Here is a 17285-nt window from a genome sequence, read left to right as displayed (position 1 = left end):
ACGACAAACTTATTTTTTTGGGACCAAAATAAAAACCAACCAGTATCCTCCTTTCACATGGAATGTGAGCCCTCATAATCAGATTACATAGACAGGCATATACACATAATGTGCTGTATAATCTCTCCAAAATAAAAAGATTAATACAAATATAAATGTCTATATTTTTATTTTTATTAATGTTTTCAAAAAAAAAAAATGCAATCTATGATAAAAGAAAATGCAATTTAAATCTCATTATTTATACAAATTATCTATTTGAGTATTAGGCAAGCCAAAAATCAATAGATGATAATTTTAATATATATTGGTGATGTTAGTTTTAACTTTTAAGAAGAAAATATATATATATATATACACTTATATATTAAACAAAATGAGATACCATATTAAAATATATCAGTGATTTTATTTTAACAATTATCTTGTAAAGAAAATTCAAAATTCTTTTTATAATATTTCTAATAAGAAATCTTAATTGGAAATTCTCAGATTTTCTTAAGCTTTTCTTGTATTTTGACCTGCCGTTTCCTTAGATGGTGATAACATAAAATTGTCTTGGCCACATGGTAGTAAAGTTCCTGACTTAGTAAGAGGCGAGAAGTGATAGAGAGAGAATGAAAGGAAGAAACAGAAGATGATTTCTCTTCCTCTGTTTGATTTCAGGTTGATTTTTATTTATTAATGGAGGGAAGGAAACGTTCCGGTGCTTAAATAGTGAAAAAGGGAAACATTTTCTTTCTTGTAAATAAGATAACTTTCTTCATTCAGTCTCATCAGCTCTTCCTTGGCTTTGGGAAAAAGCACTTCTCACGAAGAAGTTGCTTCTTCTATCTTAAGCTCTCCGTTACTCTTCCTTCTATTCTTTCTTTACAGGTAAAGATTCTTGAACTCTCATTGCTTTCTCAATCTTTCTTTGTTTTTGTAATAAAAATTGTAAATTTGGAGGTGGGTTTTAGTTTCAATCACTGCCTGAGTGTTTTTGTTTTAGTTTACAGGCATTTTTGGTAAAATTAACTGATTTTTTTATTGATTTTATAAGGTATATTTGTGTGGTTTTTTTTCTTGTTTGTACTCATTTTGCTTTAGGCATTCTTGGTAAGAGTAATTTTTTTTAAACTGATTTTTCACTTGCGTTTTTTTTTTTTTTTAATGGGTCCGTCAGAAATCCTTGAATTCCATTCCCGACACTGTATGGTTTTGCATTTGGTGAAATCTTATGTAATTCGTTTCTTCTTTGTTGGGACTTCGATTCATTTGATATGCTTTGCTATGTGTTTTGCAAATTCATATTATTCCTTTTTTCAGTGGAAAGGAAGGATTTTGTGGGTCTGTTAGATCAGAAACTCTGCGCAGACCAAAAAGGCATAATAGAAAAACTCTCAAAACGATCTATGACTGCACCACTGTTCTGAATTTAGTTTCCAATGGTAAGATTTTGGGTTTTGTAGGAATTATAGTAGCGTTAATAAATTAATAAAGCTTATATTTCTAAACTCTGTATCATTCTCTTTTCTCATAAGCAACATGTATTTAATTTCTACTACTTTTAATTGAGTATGCATTTTTGTTTGATTCATGCTCATGTTTTACTTTGGCTTTTTTTATACATGAAATCTTGATTTGTCCTTGTTGGATTTTGTTAGGGTTCTGTTGTCTTTATCGCTAAGTAGGGTAAGTTGAACCAGATCATCATTACTGATAGGTAGCAGATGATTTTTCAAAAGGGAAATGGAAACCTTGCAACTTTAGGGTTTTTAACTCTTGCCTTATGCCTTCTTTGTCAAAATCACTGTTTCTCCACTCTCCAGCACTTCTAGAGAAGATGTTTGTTAAAAACAGGATTTTGATTCCACTTATGTGATGCATTCAGCTTTCATTTACCTTGATAAAATTGGTGATTTTAATATTTCTCAAATCCTTTGCTGACAAGTGATTAGTTAGGATATAATTGATTGTGCTGTCAGCAATAATATCAGTGCTGTAAGGATTCTCCTTATGGAGCTTTGCTAGGTTTAACAAAATTGTGCACTTTGAACACACTAAATGGTGATGGTTATTTTATTGTTTGTGCAAAAAATTTTCTTTCTGATTACAGATAATGCTTGCATTGTTAGGCAGTCTTGTAAAAATGTGATTGGGGATCATCTTTAGAGGAAACAAATTTTGTGTTAAGTTGAAAACTAAGCTAACTTTCCTTTGATTCTGGATTCTTATAAGTATGCTATTTTCCCCTACATTCATGTTCTCTGCAGAGTGGCAATACCTGTAATTTGGGCAAGTTCTTTATTAATCACCTCCTGTTAGATGGTGTTTCCCTTGATCGAGAACCTTGTTTTCTTATTGGTTTTTTAAGATTTAGCATGATAGAAGTAGGTAAAAATATGTGTTGTTGAACATTACTTAAATGATGAAGGATGCTTTTACATTTCATAAGAGTGGGGGTGGCATCATGTTACATGCAACTTGGTAGCATTTATTAGATGACACAATGTGCTCTTTGTTGGAACATTTAACTACCCAACATAGTAAATTATTAGCTTTGGTTTCTTCCCTTTTATGTTTACCTGCACTTTAGTCTCTATCCTTTATGCATTTTAAATCAAGACTCATATTTTGATTTGGATGAACCTCAAAAACGGTCTTTGATGAAATAACCTTCGATAAAAAATCCACCATAGGCTTTTTATAATCCTAATATGAACCTTTCGTCACATGTTAATAATAAAATGCATATTTCATTCAACAGGTGTATAAAAGGCAGAAAGGAAAGCTGGGGATATCAACTTATTGATCTGTCTATGGGACACATGGATCAGAGTACTTGACTTATTCTGCATTACTACTTTATTTGTCATTTACTGTGGAATGGACTTTACTCTTTGAAATTTTTTTGGTTTTTAGTTTTTGTTGATTATCAATGATGATTAAGTTAAAAAGAAAATCTGTACTCAACAATATCTCTTTTGCATTTTTGACGCATTAGAATGATTTTAAATGTAGATGTACTCAACAACATCTATCAGTCTGCAAACTGTAGTTATTACTAAAAATGCTTCACCATGTAAATTCAGTAATTATTTTCAAATCATTAGACCAGGAATTAATTGTGCATTTTCATGATTTCATTTGAAGTTAAATGATAAAATATGAACTTCGGGAGGTTCTTTTTAGTTGAAAAACGAACCAGCCCAAAATCTTGAAGGATTTGATTGCTTTGTACTTTTAGTTAAGTCATTTGCTTAATTGGTGAAACAGATATGCAAAGCGCTTATGCCATCTGGTTGATTAGTAATATATTTTAACTGAGTACATCTATCAAAGTTATGTCTTCATTCAAAGCAAAATGTAACTGGATCAGTTTCTGAAGTTGATTTTTTTTAATGAAAACAGGACTTTCAACAGATGTAGTGGATCATAGAAATGGTCAGTATGTTCCTATTCTAGATCAAGAGGACCCACAGTTGGGAAAGTTTGACCAACCACTTCCTTGTTTTGGCTGTGGTATTGGATGGTTTTCGTAAGTTTCTCTATCTATCTCTAACCACTCTCTCTCTCTCTCTCTCTCTCTCTCTCTCTCTCTCTCTCTCTCTCTCTCTCTCTCTCTCTCTCTCTGTATTATATGGTTGCACCTTCTTTTGCAGTCTTCTACTTGGATTTGTGTGCCCCTTTATGTGGTACTATGCCACCATTCTCTACTTTGGGAACTACTACAGAAGAGACCCGAGGGAGCGATCTGGACTAGCTGCTTCTGCGATAGCTGTAAGCATTTGATAATTGGAACTTTCCTTAGTCTTTTTGTTGTTATAGCCTCTTTAGTATTATCTTTTCTATCTGCAACAATTGATTGGTTTTACAATTTAGTGTGATTTGAGATAAATGATAATGACCTTTTCTTTTGGCAAGATATTAACACCATAAGCTCAGATTGTGGTATCATGTAAGTGAGATATGGTCGTTATCTGTGGGTTATATCATTCCGCTTCTACCTATCCACACTACCAACTAGAGTACATGAGCTACCAGACATAAATTCACAAGCAGGAAAATGATGTGTTTTTCCTTTTCCTTTCAACATGCTTTGACAAGTTTTTCACATATATATCGGGTGCATGGTTATCTATTTCCTCATCCCCTCTGGAATTTACTGTTTCCCATTTGTCCGTAAGGAAGTAAACATTGATTTAGAGCCGCTCTTTGTAGATAACAGTTTACATCCTCAGTCTATTGGGTATAATTTGCTAGCAACTTCAGTCTATGTACTTGAATTACCAGTCAGAGTTCAATGTTTTAGATGAAGTGCATCCTTGGCATAGCATAGCATTAATCTTCTATTATAGCCAGAGACTGTTTTCTAAAAAGTACTACCGTCTTCACTCTAAGGACATAATATCTATAAAATTATGACCATGTATGTTAGTGATTGGTATTTGCAGAAATTGGCACAGGACTACTAGTTTTTAGTTAATTTCCAGTAATTTATTGAATGGTATGTATTCTCTGTCTTCTTGGCTTAATCCCAAAATGCTGCGCGATGTTGCAGGCCTTGATATGCACAATCGCTGTGTTGATTACAGTAGTTGTTATTCTTCTACGATCCTTGTAAATAAGAGGCCACCTCACTTCACTTGTCCCATGTCAGCTTCCTCGAGAAAGCTTAAGCTGATGGTTAAATTTAGCCTCCTTCCTGTAAACTAGTGCGGTACAGAATGTTCGGCTATCTGAAAAGTAAACCATTTTCTGTATATCTTTCTAAAATTGTTTATAATACAGACTATTGAATGTAAGCATTCAATTGCTTGGGTCCCATTAAGTGGGAAATGCATGTTTATGGCAGATGATAGTTTAGGAAACCAAGGAAAGATGTTCAGAAATGGTATTGTACAAGTCCAATACAACATGTATTTCAAAGAGATTCACATGTATTTCAAAGAAATCCAAAGAATTCCTTGAAGGTAATTTTAGGCAGCAAAAAAAAAAAAAAAAAAAAAAAAAAAAACCTATTATGGTCTGTGTTTAAATTAGCAAAGTAGCTGTAGATTCTATGCACCCACTGAGACAAATACAAAGGGCATATCAAAAGATACAGTGATGAAAGTGAAACTAAATTCTATTTGGACAAGTTTGGAATGTACTCTGAGACATACTGTTAAGTCTGGTATATAGAGAAAAAGAATTTGTCTGCCTTTTACTTCGTAAATTATTCCTTAAAAACGCATAATCTGTCTGTATTAAAATTCTCGTATACCATCGATTCAGTCTCCCTATTCCAGCTTGCAAAACGACACAAAAAAGTTATTAGATAAGATACTATATGTGTACTGAGACAAAATATTTATAAAGGCTTTATATCCAAATAGTTAAGACAAAAGGCAAAAAAAGATTTAAGACACTGGCAGACAACTACTTCAAGATGATACACTTTTTCGTACTATATGAAAAGAATTAAACAAGAATTAAAATAAAAAGTTAGCTTTGATGTTAATAAACCTAATTTTCCACTGCACCTAAACCATCTTGGCTTTCACCAAGCACAACCTTTGCCCAAATGATGAATGGATGTAAAAGCTATTGAAAAATAACACTTCTCAACCTTGTAAGCGATAAAGCATTCAATATTATCCGGTTAATAATCACTAAACACTTGTTGCAACATCAAAGTAGACCAAAAACCAGCTTAGCTTTCATCACCCACATCCTTTTTAACCTTTTATAATGGCCTGTTCATTTTAAAGTTTTTGATATACTTTTTGGAATTAACCCCTAAAAAATTGTTTGATATTTGGGATTCTTTTCTTTCAAGAAACTTGTTAGGATTGAAAAGCCACGTGAGCTTGGAATCCCAGTCTGGCAAACAAATTTTTTTTTTTTTTAATTTTATATTATACTGATACAATCAAGTTTGGATGACTCTGTGATACTTATGTCGTGTCCTGAATTTTCTCTCCAGCATTTTGATATACAATAGAGATGATGAAGATGATGAAAGGCATGATGATTGTTTTTTTTTTTTTTTTTTTTCCTTTAGCTAACTATGTCTTTTTTAGAGAGATCTCCAGAAATCCATCCACATTCAGCTTCCTGACTTGATAAAACTAGGAATGAGAATAATAATTCCTTTTTTTTTTCTTTTTTTAAAGCAAGTTGACAAAGTCTAAACCAATGCCCTGCAAGCTGTAGTTCCCTCTATAAGTTATGATTTGGAAAAGAATTTTATAATAAGTTACAATAAATACTTGTATATAAAATCATAGAAACCCTGATATGAGGGGGGAAAAAAACTATAATAATAAAAAATTAAAATGTAAATGTAAAAGAAAATTAAACGTTAAGTAGAATTAAGACATTTGATGAATGTTTTATAATTAAAAAAGTCTAATAGATTAATGACTTGCAGCCAAAGCATTATACAGTATTCTCTAATTTTCATATTCTAAAAAATTACAAATAAAAAACAAAGCTGTTGAGTTGAGAGAACGATGCAAAAAGAAACATTTGATAGGGACATATAACAAATTGAAAGAAACGTGTTTTGCTTAATTTGTGTAAGGTTGTACCAACTTTGTCTATTACTTGATGGCCCTTCAATAAATCCAAAGCCACTAATTTAATAGATTAAATCTAAACAGTTTTTGGAAACTTATTTAATTGTCATACGCGGAATGCATGACCATGACTAGCTTTCTTATTATTCCAATACATTTGCACCGAAACCCACATGTTTTATTTTGCTACATTTTTTAAATTTTATTTATTTTTTTAAAAAAATTCAACTTGAAAAATAACAAGACCCACATTATGTCAAACCCGGTTAATATAAATATTGAAAGAATAATAAATAAAAAAATCTAAATTGGATTATTGGTTTTGATTCTTATAATTTGGTAAACACTATTAAACCATTTAGATTGATTTTACAAAGGTTTTAAAATAATCGTAGAGTGTGCATGTTTTTTTACTTTTAGCACCGCCCATAAAGACAGAAAGCAACAAAGTGCATCGTTTTTTTACTTTATCACCAATCATTTGGTTTGTGGTCACATTTGTAAGGTTTTTATCTTTCCTTTTTTCATTATTATTGTTGATTGGACAAAGGGAGTTTATTGGATAAAGAAAATTTACTTCCTAATGATTTTATTGAAAACGGACAAAAAAAATAGAAAAAAGAACCTTGATATTTAGTGTCCGTCCATGGTCTCCTTATCTATTATTATTTGGAAAATGAAAAAAAAAAAAAAGGTCAACAATTTAACTTAAAATTACAAACAAAGCCGAAAAATTGAAAATAGCACATGGTTTACGGCAAATGTCTAGCACACAATCATGCTGTCATTCTTGAATGACAGCCAAAAGAAAGCACCATGTGACGCGCAAACCTTGTTTTTTTTCTTACTTTAATTAATTTATTTTTTTTCTTCTTTAATATAAATTATGAAAATAAAAAGTTTTAAAAAGAAAATTTGAAAGAAGATATAATAATAAAAAAAAATGGTACATAATTAATCATTTTACAACTTAAACAAGTATTTTTCTCCATTTCCAATAATTTAGTATTATTCTCTTAATCTTATAAATACGAAAGTTTCCATAATATAATAAGCAAAAGCGTATTAGAAGCTCTCAAAAAAAAAAAAAAAGGCAAACAGGCAAAAGCACAAAAACAAAAACAAAAGCATTTCCAAAAAGCTCTCACACCCTTGTCCAAAAGCAAAAGCAACCCATCTCTCAAAAAACCATGGAAGAAGAGGAAAATATGTTACCACCATTTTGGTTACAAACCAATGATACTCTCCGGCAAGTTGACCACCGCCGCCGCCGGCATCTCCTCCGCCGTTCAACTTCTATTTTCCTCAACTCCAGTGCTCTTGTTGCAGTCTTACTGGTTATAGCACTTGTATTCATTTTCATCATAATTCCTACTCTTCTTTCTTTCACTTCCCATGTTTTTAGACCCCAGTTGGTGAAGAAGAGCTGGGACTCTCTCAATCTTGTCCTTGTGCTCTTCGCCATTGTTTGTGGATTTCTAAGCAGAAATAGCAATGAGAATACGAATTCTTACGAAGATCAAAGTGTTTCAATTGCTGGTTCAGGTGCTTCCAAGTCAAACCCATCAACACCACGTCAGTGGTATGAGAATCAGTATTCAGATCGCACGGCTTATATGACCAGGTTGAGAAGCAGCAGTTCATACCCTGATCTGCGTCAAGAATCTAATTGGGCTTCTCGAGATGATCGGTGGCGATCCTACGATGATATCCATGTGAACAGTTACCACGCCGATCAGGGCCTCCATCATCGCCGGCCATGGCCGCAAGAACCTGAACCCGAACAAGAAGCAGTAGTCGATCGTAATTTGAGAGAGGAAGGTTCTTATTCGCAGCCTGCACCGCCATCTCAGTCGTCTTCTTCTCCACCGGAGACGCCGCCGCCGCGGCAGGCTTCACCTCCTCGGCCGGTGACTCCACCGCAGCCATCGAAGAAGGTCGGTGTTAAGCGTAAACCAAAGCGAAGCGACGAAGCTCTTGGAGAAAACGAAAGGATTAGTACTGGTACGGACTTTGAGGCCATCGTCGAGATTTCCTACCCGCCACCATCTGCCATTCCGATTCCGATTCAGACTCCTCCACCGGCGCCGATTTCCGTGTATGAGGAAACGGAGCGAAAGAGTAGTGGGAAGAACGAGAAGAAGAGAGGAGTGGTGAGCAAGGAATTCTTGATATCGTCGCTTAGGAGGAAGAAGAAGAAGCAGAGACAAAAGAGTGTCGAAAACTTCGACGCCATTATTATGAGCTCTGTTCCTTCTTCTTCTTCTTCTTCTTCTTTGCTATTAACCGCACCGCCTTCACGGGCTCCATCGCCGCCGCCGCCGCCGCCTCCTTCTTCAGCCTTCCACAACCTGTTCTCTTCAAAGAAAGGTAAAACCAAGAAATCAATTTCACAGCCACAGCCACCGTCACAGCCGCCGCCACCATCGCGAAAACACACGTCGATGGTGAGTGCTTCGAAAACCAAACCCAGCAGCCCAATCAGAGCCCGTAGATTTCCACTACCGGAGACTACGACGACGTCCATAGGTACCAGCTCCATTGGTGTGGAATATGATAATGTGAATCGAGGTAACGAATCGCCGCTCATTCCGATACCGCCGCCGCCACCTCCGCCGCCGTTTAAAATGCCAGCGTGGAAGTTTGTTAGGCATGGTGATTTCGTAAGGATAAATAGCAATAATAGCTCGCGCAGTGGGTCGCCGGATTTGGATGACAGCGAGGATTCGGGAAGCATGGAAACGAGTCCGTTGGCTAGAAATGGCGCTGCAATGGAAGTCGGAGAATCTTCGACGGCCATGTTCTGTCCGAGCCCGGATGTGGACAGCAAAGCTGACACTTTCATTGCAAGGTTTAGAGCTGGTTTGAAGTTGGAGAAGATGAATTCTGCAAAAGAGAGGAAGTCCACTCTTGGCCCACAATGAAGCCCAACCCCGCACCTATACAAGGACTAGGCCCAAACTTGAAGTCCGTTTAATTTAGACCAAAAAAAAAAAAAAAAATTTGTTTGTTCATTTTGGACTAACTTGCACAGACTTTCATAAGTGACAGGTTCATGGGAATTTGTTTTTTTTTTTTTTTTTTATTTGATTATGCATTTGGGAAATTATTTTATTCTTTTAGTAGTTAGGGAAATGCTTTTTTATAAAATGTCTGCGTTGGGGTTTTTGATGTTTATGATTGTCAGAGTTTGGATGTAAATTGTCTGTGGTTTCGAAGATTTTTTTTTTTTAAATATTATATTAATAATATAGAAATAAAAAGATATATGTAAGAATCTGTGATACATTTTGTTTTTGTTTCTGTGGATTCAAGCTTTTTCCAATGCAAACTAGTCTGTATGTTTGTGCACTCACGCGGGGTAGTATTCATTTATCTGAATAAAAGTAATGATGAAAAAACAGAGTAATATAACAGAGCACAAGGTTAGCTAAGTTTTTTTTTTTTTTTAACTTTTCTTATTTGTGACAAATAAAAATATCAATAAAATTATATTTATTCTTATTATTTTTTATGTGGGATTTACCATTATAGTTATTGTCCTAAGAGGTGAGGAACATTGAAACATTGAATGGACCTTTTATTAGGATTCCATAATTTGATAGATAGGTTTGTTGACCAAACTTGGTTGCTTTTAGCAGAACGACAACAGGTTGGGAATCTATCATTCATGGTCTACTAAGGCAGACTTGTTTTTACATGTAATATGTTTCCCACTAGTATACACCTCCATAATTTGCGGTGCATGTATTAGATATTCTTCAAGTAACATGTTCTTGTTCTTGTTTTGTAAGTTCAAACTGTGTCGTTGAAATTTACATAAAAAAAATAAAAAATAGAAATAAGCCGTCATTTTCTTCATAAGATAATTGTCTTGGCTTATTGTTGAAGAGATTGGCTTTGCTTCAAGATGTTTTGCCGTGATTGAGAACCATTTGTGTTTTCAGCCAGGAATTTTGTCTCTTTTAATTAATTTCAATGTTGTTAATAGTGGAGTGAATATTAAGGAAGAGTTTGGGAATCATATAAATAATGGACAAACGAAAATTTAGGTGGGTATTTATTATATAGTTCCAATTTTTTTTTTTTTATTCTTTTAACTAAACTTAGAAGTAAACAGAATTATGTCTATCACCGAGTAAATACAAGGATTACAGGGCTGGGACCGGTTTATGGTAACACAAGGTTGAATTTAGAAAAGCAATGTTCAGAAGTTATTATTACACAAATTATTACAAGTAACATATTCAAACGTCAAAAATCATAGTAAGCAGCTACGATTTTGTGGTTGCTAATTGGCAGAGAAGCTGATGAAGAGATTGGTCTTGCTTTATGTTTTCAACCCACCTTGCTTTGATTCGGATTCGTTCAAGGGCTCGTTTCAAAGTTCTAGCAATTGAAGGATATGTGCGGCTTTCAAAAAATGCTTCTACCTCATCAGCCTTTTCATTGCTGCAAAACTGCCAAATAATAATAATAAATAAATAAACAACTATAACATATTTCCATGGAAGATAGTCAAATCAGTGAATCAGATAAATGTCACATACCAGAGCTACTATGCAATTGATGAAATTGGCGAGTAGCATTTCAACACCATATTTGGCCAAGATCAGGTCCCAGTTCTCCTGCAAATCATCACCAAATCCATATGATTTTCTTACTGCATATTAAAATTTATAGGAGGGACTTCATGATTCCTATATGTCCAATCCAATCCCTATCCCATATGACTTCACAGCCATATTCCTTATAGGCTTATATGACATTGATAATATATGTTTTCCTGGAACTCCATACCTTCATCCACTTCCATGCTACTTCACAGCATTCCTCATTTAACCCGGCAAGTCCATAATTAATATCCTGAAAGCGGACCTGAAAACAAGTACAAGTTAAGCAAGTTTAGAACTGGCCAAGAGAATAAGGCTTTTTAAATTCCATTCCCTAGAAAGAAAATAAAGTACCTCATCTGATAAAAGGAAGTTCAAAACCTCTACCACTATATCCGGGTCTGGAGAAGTTGCCAGACAACCTGTACAATGACAAAACATTTAACAAAAACTGTAAGGTTTTCTTTTACACAGGAATATAGAGGGGATAAGGGAAAGCAAGTAGCTTAATTTCAGATCAAATGTTACTAAAACTTACGCAGAATTCCTTCCTTCACTTGCACTGAATCGCTTTCTCTATAAATTTTTAATAGGGATTCATACCCTTTCCTATTTGAGGTGCTAGAATTCCTCATAATTGCAATATAAAGAGCCTGCATGCAGTAAAAAATACGCAACTTTTTCATATCAATTTTGAAAGGCGTATAATAAGAGCCAGAAGTGAGACATACTCATGGAGTTTAATTACCCTGCTTGTGTCAGCTGATACAAGTGGTGTATTCTTGTCATTCAACAATGACTGAAATCGGTATAATGCCTCTTCATGAGTTTTATCATGGTCGAAAGTAGCCAAGGCCCTCAACACTTCTCCCCTCAAAAGTGCATTTAAGTTGCTCTCTCCAGGTACTGATTCCCACCCTAATTTTCTGCATCGAATAACATTTACAAAATTACATTTTCAAGTGCAAAGAACAAAGCTTCCCTACTTAACTATATAACAATTAGGATAGAATAATAACTACGTGATTGACATACCACCGAGACTAAAAGAATTTGCTTCCTTTCAAGTTCAAATTTCAAGGTAAATTTCTAAAAAAAAGTTTATTTGCTTGGTTCTTTAGCATACAAATCCCTAACTAAGAAACTGTCTTTGTAAACTTTTACAAGCTCATCTTCACAATAATATTTTATCATGAGCAACTATGTTCCAATAATATCCTGCAAACAAATGAATTAGTTGATATCGATAAGGACATTGCCATATCAATAAAGTGATTCTTCTTACCGTGCTGGAAACAGGAGAAGATTGATAAAAAATTGATTCAGCTCATTTGCTGAATCTGGGATGGCATCGCTTGAGACCGCCATAATATCGTAACAAATCTGTCACAGATACCAGTTAAAAATATATATTGTGAATGGTTGAGTTGATTTACCAAGACAAGTCAAAGTAATCCTTACCTCAATCAGTCTTGATAAAACGACATAATCCATCTCCTTTCTGTATACGTTCATCAAGGAAACTAATGCTGACAGTGGTTGTTTGCAAGCCAGACAAAGAGCATATGCATCATCCAAAATGCCTAAAGGAGAAAAAATCAGTTCAGATTCTGGAACATTGTAATGGTATAGAATCAACAGAAATGAATTAACAAGTGAACTGGTATGTACCAAATTTATCTGATGCTGACAAGAGGTTGTTCTCTATTGCATTCCTCAAACGAAAATTAAGCTCATTTTCATAATTTACTCTATAGAAACCACTTTGCTCAATATTAACTTTGATCCATAATTGATCAGCAAAGTTTTCTTTGTTCTTTTCATTAAATGGGCTTGAATTGCCAGGATGAGAAGGAATTAGATCAGATATATCCACTTTTCCTAACTTCGTTTCAAGAAGGAAATTCTTGCTTCTGTGGTATGAACCAACAGACATGGTTATTGGAACAATCCATTGTCCATCACCATTTTCCCCGGATAATTGAAACTGTGACTGCAAAAAGTGACCTCTGTTAGATGTGCTCAGATAACAAAAATCTTGACTGCAAAGATGAAATTTATAATGCTAATCTTACATGTATGAAAATTGGCATAATCAATATTACCTGCTCAAATTCCAAAATATTATCATTGATTTTAACAGAAATAACAGGGTATCCTTTTTTCTTTGTCCAAACATCCATCATTGAGCTAACATCGACACCAGATTCCTCCGAAAGAATGCTCCATAAATCTTCTGTTTTCGTATTTTTTTCAGCATGTCTTTTTATGTATGAACTTAAAGATTTCTGTTTGAAAATAGACTCATACAATTAAAGAGATAAATATCATACAATTAAAGAGATAAATAAACTAGAGATAAATAAACTAAGTATAAAGATGAAGTTGAGTAAAAAATCAACCACCATAAAAGTTTATGCAATCAAAACTCATACCTGAAATATTTCGTCTCCAAGATAACTTTGCAGCATTCTAATAACAGCAGATCCTTTTTCATAGCTGATAGCATCAAAGATTTCAACAACTGAACGAGCATGATCTATCTCTACCTGAAATAGACCAGTGATAATATAAGAGGAAAACGAAACATATGGCTTTAGAAAGCATATGGCTATCTTGGTGGGTTGAACTATTGAAGTTGGAGGTCAAGACTTAAGACTTCAAAAATTGGTAAATATTTACATTTGATTGTTGGAGCAAAAGTACCAAGTATATTTATCACTTATCACCTTAATCTCCTTCACTCTCACACTCATTGCATCGAGATATACTGTTTACTCAGCATAGTTAAAGAAAGAACTGTGAGTTTAGCTCAAGAATTGAAAACCGTTACCTCAATTGGGTGTGATATTTCTAGTGCATCCATACTTAGCCCTTCAGTTGAATATCCAAGATATTTTGTCCATATTTTCCACTCGGGAAACAATATGTCAGTTGCCATATAACTTATCTGGAAATATGTAGAAAATAAATGTGAATTAGATGTCTCAGATGGGAGATAAAGAAATCGTGGTATAGATGGTTTAAGGGCCACTCTGTATGGGCATAATTCTGTAAGACTAAACAATGAAAGACACCATTCAGTGAAAGCTAAAATGAAGAAAGGTTGAAATTACCCATGTTGCAAAACCCTCGTTGAGCCATAGGTGAGTCCACCATTCCATAGTTACCAGGTTGCCAAACCATTGATGAGCTACTTCATGTGCTACAACAGTTACAAGCTGACCAAAAAAACAATTTTTTTTTTTTTTTTATCGGATTTCTCATGCTTGAAATAGATAAGAACAAGAATAAACCATTCTTCCCTTCTCGTATAATGATAGTTTGTAATAAAGAAATAATAAACCATGCCGCAATTTCCATTTCCATGGAGGCAGTATATGCTTGATCTTGCGGAAAACATTTTTAAGTAATGAAGAAAGTAAAGCTGAGAGAAGATTTTAACTCACTCTTTGTTTTCTAGACACTGGGGAATGTAAATGATCGTAAAGCAGTTCATTTTCACGGTATGTGATCAAACCATAATTCTCCATAGCTCCAGCAGAAAATTCAGGAACCCCAACCATATCAAGTTTGGGAAGTGAGTAAGGCATTGAGAAGTACCTAAAATAACATCAGAGTGCCAGATTAACTAGTATCAGCACCAGAAAGATTAAAAAAAATGCTCATTTGACAAGATTAAGCAGTATTTTTATAATCACTCGCCGCCTACACTCCAGAGAAATCTTTGGATAATATGGGATACAAATAGGGTAGGGAGGAAATCCAAGTGTTTCATAAGTAAGCGTCAAGATCTACTTCTGATTTGATGGTAGAGTTAAAACTAATTTGTTAAGAAATATCAATTGAGAAAGTGGTGCCAGCTTTGTCTTCCATATTGTTTGTTACTTGTCCTGTTTCAGTTCTTTCTTTCATGTTGTTTGTTTGTTACGACATGATGATGGATTCAATGAATCTTGTTTCTAATTCAAATATCCAGAAGACTGTGAAGTACATAAAATGCGCTTCTCATTCCTCACAAGTCAGAATAAAAGATAAAAGAGTACAAATTATTTACTTCGTAAAATAATCAAGTGTCTTAACAGCAACATGTAAAGCAAACTCCCCTTTATCACTCTTTCCAACAGGGCAATGTACCCGAACCTTAACCCCTGCATCAAAAGTTCCATAAATACATATCACAGCATAAGAAAATTACTAAAAGTTAGTGAACAATCTTGTGGTTCTGTATGCATACCATCAGCTGCTGTATCTTCAATATAATCGAAACGACCAACCACAATGCCAACCAGATAAGTTGACATGATAGGAGTCTCCTCGAAATATACAGTCTTTATGTTTCCATCATGTTTTTCATTAATAACTGGCATGTTGGATAATGCCACAAGCTCTGATGGTACATCAAGTGTTATCTTGAAGGTGGCCTGTCGAGAATGTATTAGATAGTGTCAGAGATACGAAGAATGATTCTCAATTCTTAAGCAAACTTAGAATTACAAACAAATGCATCGTACATCACTTTTTATTGCAGAATGAATTGGTTAACTATATCAACTTTAAAGTTTTTTTTTGGTAAACAGAATCTATAAAATTAAATGTACATACCTTGAGAGCAGGTTCATCCCAGCATGGAAAGCATCGCCTTGCATCTACAGCTTCAAATTGAGTCACTGCCATATTTTTCTTCTCTCCTCCATCCATAAAAGTACTGTAAATTTAAAGATAAAATTCATGGATTTGCAAATACAGCTACCCTGAAAATTTTGTATGTTGGGTTTTATATAGCACCCCAGGAAACTCAGACAAAAGCACACTTAAAGATCTAATTTGTTTCTTTCAAAATCAATACCCTGCTCATAAACCAAGTTCTTTTCTTTAGCTCATTTAAGTGGAGGTTTATTTTGGTCAACTCTTTTCTTGATACTAACTTAACTTTCAAATTTTTCTTGTTTTCTCAAAATTTCTGAGCTACAGACCAGGTATACCTGCTAAGGCTCCTTTTATCTTAACAGGACTTCCAAATCTCAAAAAGCTTTCGGAATTTATCGTGTTAGCTATTGGAAAATAATCCATCAGAACTGAATTATTTCTTTTTCCCTTTTTTAAATTTCACCAAGAAGATAAAACTTTAAAATTCCCCCAGAAAAAAAAATGGTTTCTGTTCAGAGAAATGGACACTGCAAATTTAAAAAGAAAGTACCATCTATATAATCCCCTCAAATATTCATTAAGGGCCCCAGAAAACTCAATCCCCAGAACCCCATCACCAACACTAAGCGCTTCATCAAACGCCAACACAAGAATTTCATCATCCCCATCCAAAACAAGTTCAGTTGGTAGAAACTGCTGCAGAAACAATAAATGGAAAACTGTGAAGGAAAACAAAAGAAAAGAAAAAGAAAACCCATCATAACTCTTAAACCAAACCGACAGCCTATTATCGCCAGAATTCAGTTTACCTGGTTGTGCGAGTTGGTAAACCAAACTTTATGAACATGGAGTTCAAGAGCGTTCAAGACAAGAAACTTAGTGACTTGAATGATGTTCAAGTCGATCAGTTCGGTGCCAGAGAACGTGCATGCAGAGAGATCAAGTTTCAAATGGAGATCATAACGTTGTGGGATGGCAAACTTGGGCAACCTTGTCAGGCCTTTGAATTGCTCCATGCTTTGTTTCTTCCTCCCTTTCTAAGTGTGTGGTTTTAGTTTGCGAGAGAGATATTATATTCCAATCTGGATTGATTTTTCATGTAAGAAATTCAAGTAATGCTTTGTTTCTTCCTCCCTTTCTAAGTGTGTGGTTCTGGCTAGCGAGAGAGATATTATATTCCAACCTGGATTGATTTTTCATGTAAGAAATTCAAGTAATGTGGACCAACAATGCTACTATTAGAAAGTGGGTCAAACAAAGCTTAAGAAAAAAGTGAACCACGCCATAGACTTGAAACTTGAGGTCAATTCAGAAAGTCCACAAATGAAAGGGAAACTAGTATATCATGCCTTCGTGTCAGTGAAGTATGTAAGAGTGTCGATTTTGGTATTCAATTGTGCAAAACACCGAGTGTTGTGGTATCCAAAAAAGTGTTTGCTCTTATCCCTCAATGTTAGGTTCTAGTCACCCTCAGGAA

The 17285-nt window shown here is 34.4% G+C and overlaps 3 protein-coding genes across 5 annotated transcripts; 2 read left to right on the top strand and 1 right to left on the bottom strand.

The window, feature by feature from the left end:
• Positions 1-440: 440 nt before the first annotated feature.
• Positions 441-4959, top strand: LOC107435704 (large ribosomal subunit protein eL20z). Of its 2 annotated transcripts, XM_016047333.4 has the most exons (6): positions 447-876; positions 1309-1430; positions 2750-2820; positions 3394-3520; positions 3645-3762; positions 4544-4959. In XM_016047333.4, exons 3-6 carry the CDS (start codon positions 2802-2804, stop codon positions 4604-4606), a joined length of 327 nt encoding a protein of 108 aa, XP_015902819.1. In that variant the 5' UTR covers positions 447-876; positions 1309-1430; positions 2750-2801; the 3' UTR covers positions 4607-4959. The 2 variants fall into 2 exon arrangements, with proteins under 2 accessions (XP_024927588.1, XP_015902819.1); XM_025071820.3 differs by lacking the exon at positions 1309-1430 and having other exon boundaries at positions 441-876.
• Positions 4960-7595: 2636 nt separating this feature from the next.
• Positions 7596-9831, top strand: LOC107410099 (uncharacterized). The gene has a single exon (XM_016017508.3). It carries the CDS (start codon positions 7736-7738, stop codon positions 9467-9469), a length of 1734 nt encoding a protein of 577 aa, XP_015872994.2. The 5' UTR covers positions 7596-7735; the 3' UTR covers positions 9470-9831.
• A 744-nt stretch (positions 9832-10575) lies between these two features.
• On the bottom strand, positions 10576-17234 carry LOC107435783 (aminopeptidase M1). Of its 2 annotated transcripts, none has more exons than XM_016047421.4 (19): positions 16618-17234; positions 16359-16501; positions 15764-15866; positions 15396-15582; positions 15216-15309; positions 14608-14761; positions 14275-14379; positions 13992-14108; positions 13594-13707; positions 13264-13446; positions 12830-13151; positions 12620-12741; positions 12444-12541; positions 11907-12084; positions 11697-11811; positions 11513-11580; positions 11346-11423; positions 11096-11173; positions 10576-11005 (listed from the first exon to the last, which is right to left on the bottom strand). In XM_016047421.4, exons 1-19 carry the CDS (start codon positions 16822-16824, stop codon positions 10820-10822), a joined length of 2652 nt encoding a protein of 883 aa, XP_015902907.2. In that variant the 5' UTR covers positions 16825-17234; the 3' UTR covers positions 10576-10819. The 2 variants fall into 2 exon arrangements, with proteins under 2 accessions (XP_015902907.2, XP_015902899.2); XM_016047413.4 differs by having other exon boundaries at positions 16359-16504; positions 16618-17231.
• Positions 17235-17285: the final 51 nt, after the last annotated feature.

Source organism: Ziziphus jujuba, chromosome 1, assembly GCF_031755915.1.
Source record: "Ziziphus jujuba cultivar Dongzao chromosome 1, ASM3175591v1".
Taxonomy (NCBI): domain Eukaryota; kingdom Viridiplantae; phylum Streptophyta; class Magnoliopsida; order Rosales; family Rhamnaceae; genus Ziziphus; species Ziziphus jujuba.
Note: the sequence above shows the minus strand (reverse complement) of the source record. Positions and strands in the feature narration are given on the sequence as shown.

Bases quoted from the DNA above. Each gene is read 5' to 3' on its own strand.
- LOC107435704 (XM_025071820.3), top strand. The intron at 3,521-3,644 runs GTAAGTTTCTCT...CTTCTTTTGCAG, and splicing joins TGTGGTATTGGATGGTTTTC to TCTTCTACTTGGATTTGTGT. The intron at 3,763-4,543 runs GTAAGCATTTGA...GCGATGTTGCAG, and splicing joins TAGCTGCTTCTGCGATAGCT to GCCTTGATATGCACAATCGC.
- LOC107410099 (XM_016017508.3), top strand. From the start codon at position 7,736: ATGGAAGAAGAGGAAAATATGTTACCACCATTTTGGTTACAAACCAAT.
- LOC107435783 (XM_016047413.4), bottom strand. From the start codon at position 16,824: ATGGAGCAATTCAAAGGCCTGACAAGGTTGCCCAAGTTTGCCATCCCA. The intron at 14,380-14,607 runs GTGAGTTAAAAT...TTTTTTGGTCAG, and splicing joins CAGTGTCTAGAAAACAAAGA to CTTGTAACTGTTGTAGCACA. The intron at 12,085-12,443 runs GTAAGAAGAATC...TATTCGATGCAG, and splicing joins CTTCTCCTGTTTCCAGCACG to AAAATTAGGGTGGGAATCAG.